General features: G+C 46.2%; 1 protein-coding gene across 1 annotated transcript; it reads left to right on the top strand.

Annotated features, from left to right (window-relative positions):
• The first annotated feature begins 1,840 nt into the window (after nucleotides 1-1,840).
• On the top strand, nucleotides 1,841-2,803 carry LOC135886112 (olfactory receptor 5AP2-like). The gene has a single exon (XM_065413987.1). The coding sequence runs from the start codon at nucleotides 1,841-1,843 to the stop codon at nucleotides 2,801-2,803; it is 963 nt and encodes a 320-aa protein (XP_065270059.1).

The following is a 2,803-nucleotide window of genomic DNA, read 5'->3' as shown; positions in this document are numbered from 1 at the left end:
TAGAGTCCCGTTCCATGCAGCTTCTTATAACACCCTCATTCCTGTCGAATCCGAGCACCTTCCAGTTGTGCATGAAGTGATAACTGAGTGTGCTGTGCAGTGATTTGTTTGTCAGGGTTTTGCTTTGGGAGATTTGTTTTCCAACATAAACTCGGCTCTTTTTTGTGTTGGAGAAGGCAGGCCAAGCAGCGTGCCATGCTCTTGGAGTGGAAGGTGGTGAGGTTTGTGATGGGCAGGAGTCTGAGCCCACTGAGTAAATTCACCCAGGAACTGACTCCTGAGACGCCTTTGTCTCTTGCACAGGTGAGCTTTACCCTGGCAATGGAGACTTCCACTGGGGCAGGGGAGCAGTGCTGTCAACCCCGGTCCTCATGCCAAAGCATTAGGTGATCTGTAATACTCACTTATGGAAATCCAAATAAAACTCCAGTACCACAGCGGGGACTAAAACTTCATATTAACCCCCTCAATTACATGCAACAACATAAGATTAAAACAAGACAAAAACATAGCACTCAGTGAAAGATACTGATTGCTGTCCACACTAATCAGTACAGATCTTTCAGATGCTCCAGGCCTAGGCCACTGAGCACATTAAACAAAAGGACTGAGACTTTGAACTTGACTCAGTATTCTGTGGGAAGCTGCGTAGAGAGCGAAGAACAGGTTTGAAAGGGTTAAGATAGTGGTGGGGATGCAGGAGACTTTTCCATTCACTTCTCATCTTCCATGCTGTTAAGGTTTTGGGTGGGTTGGATGTGTCTCAACACAAAATTAACTACAGTAACTCCTCACTTAAAGTCATCCCGGTTAATGTTGTTTCATTGTTACGTTGCTGATCAATTAGAGAACATGCTCATTTAAAGTTGCACAATGTTCGCTTATAACGTCATTTGGCAGCCGCCTGCTTTGTCCACTGCTTGCAGGAAGAGCAGCCCATTGGAGCTAGTGGTGGGGGCTTGGAACCAGGGTGGACCAGCAGCCCCCCTATCAGCTCCCCTAAGTTCCCTGTGCAGCAGCCGCCCAGCAGGCTCTCAATTGCTGCCAGTTCAGCTGTCCCTCCCCCCACTGCCCTGTGCTGCTCCCGCCTTCTGCCTTGGAGCTGCTCCCTGGAGCCTCCTGCTGGCTGTGCGGGGGTGGGGGGGGTGAGGGGTAAAAGGGGGCTAATGTCAGGGTGTCCCCATCCCCCCCTGCTCCTGCACCCCGCTTACACCATCTCCATAGAGTGGGGGGAGAGGGGGCACAAGAGGGCTCAGGACAAAGGGAGCTTGCTGGCCGCAGCTGCTATCTCAACATCCTGATCTACTTTAAAAAGCAATGTACTTAGAGTGGGGTCATCGTACTTAAAGGGGCAATGCGCATCTCTCTCTCTCATACAGGGTATGTGTCTCTGTCTGCCATGGTGTCTCCCCTCCCTCCATTCATGCTACCTTGTAGAGTGTGAGGCTACATTAACAACAATGTGTTAACCCTTGAGGGCTCAGCCCATTTAGCTGGGAAGGGAAATATCCCACCCTCTAACTTCACCATCTCAACCAAGCTTCACAATCAACATTGCTGTGTACAGTATTAAATTGTTTGTTTAAAACTTATACTGTGTGTATATAATATAGTTTTTTGTCTGGTGGAAAAAAAAATTCTCTGGAACCTAACTTCCCCTATTTACATTAACTTTTATGGGGAAATTGGATTCACTTAACATCGTTTTGCTTAAAGACGCATTTTTCAGGAACATAACTACAAGGTTAAGCGAAGAGTTACTGTACCGCTAAACAAAGTTTTCCTTTGTGTTAATATTTTTTTTATTTTTCCCAGGTAAAAACCCCACGACGAACCCAAAATGGGAAACCAAACAGCCATCACAGAATTCATCCTCCTGGGGTTCGGGGATCTCCCTGAGCTGCAGACCCTTCTCTTCCTGCTGTTTCTAGTGATCTATGTTTTGACCATGGCTGGGAACATCCTCATTGTTGTGCTAGTTGTGGCTGATCAGCACCTTCATATCCCCATGTATTTCTTCCTGGGGAACTTGTCCTGCTTGGAGACCTGCTACACTTCCAACATCCTGCCCAGGATGTTGGCCAGTTTCCTGATAGGGGACAGAACCATTTCATTCAATGGGTGTCTCACACAATATTATTTCTTTGGATGCTTAGCAGCTGCAGAATGTTATCTCCTAGCAGCAATGTCTTATGATCGATACCTAGCGATATGCAAACCACTGCATTATGGAGCCCTCATGAATGGCAGGCTCTGCCTCCAGCTAGCTACAGTGTCTTGGGTAAGTGGCTTTCTGGCTAATACTATATTAACATTTTTTATCTCCAACTTAATCTTCTGTGGTCCCAATGAAATTGACCATTTCTTCTGTGATTCCTTCCCAATGATGAAACTCTCCTGCAGTGACACTCATCTGACTGGACTTTTAACGTCCATTGTGGCTTGCATATGCTCACTGCCTCCGTTTCTATTAACCGTGACATCCTATATTTATATCATTACCTCCATCCTGAGAATCCCTTCCAGCACTGGGAGGAAGAAGACATTTTCCACCTGCTCCTCCCACCTTATTGTGGTTACAATTTTCTTTGGGTCGATACTGATTGTGTATGTGCTTCCGCATAGCAACAGACTGAAGGACTTTAACAAATTCTTCTCTGTCTTTTACACCGTCCTGACTCCCATGGTCAATCCACTCATCTACAGCCTGAGAAACAAAGAAGTAAAGGAGGCCCTGAGGAAAGCTTTCAATAAATGTATGGATTTTAAGACACTGCAGAAAATTAAGATTGCTTCAAGTTAG

The sequence above is a fragment of the Emys orbicularis genome, chromosome 12, assembly GCF_028017835.1.
Source record: "Emys orbicularis isolate rEmyOrb1 chromosome 12, rEmyOrb1.hap1, whole genome shotgun sequence".
In the NCBI taxonomy this organism is placed as follows: domain Eukaryota; kingdom Metazoa; phylum Chordata; order Testudines; family Emydidae; genus Emys; species Emys orbicularis.
The sequence above is the reverse complement of the archived record's forward strand: the minus strand, read 5'-3'. Positions and strand labels throughout refer to the sequence as shown.

Excerpts from the sequence above, each read along its gene's own strand:
- LOC135886112 (XM_065413987.1), top strand. The coding sequence starts at position 1,841 with ATGGGAAACCAAACAGCCATCACAGAATTCATCCTCCTGGGGTTCGGG.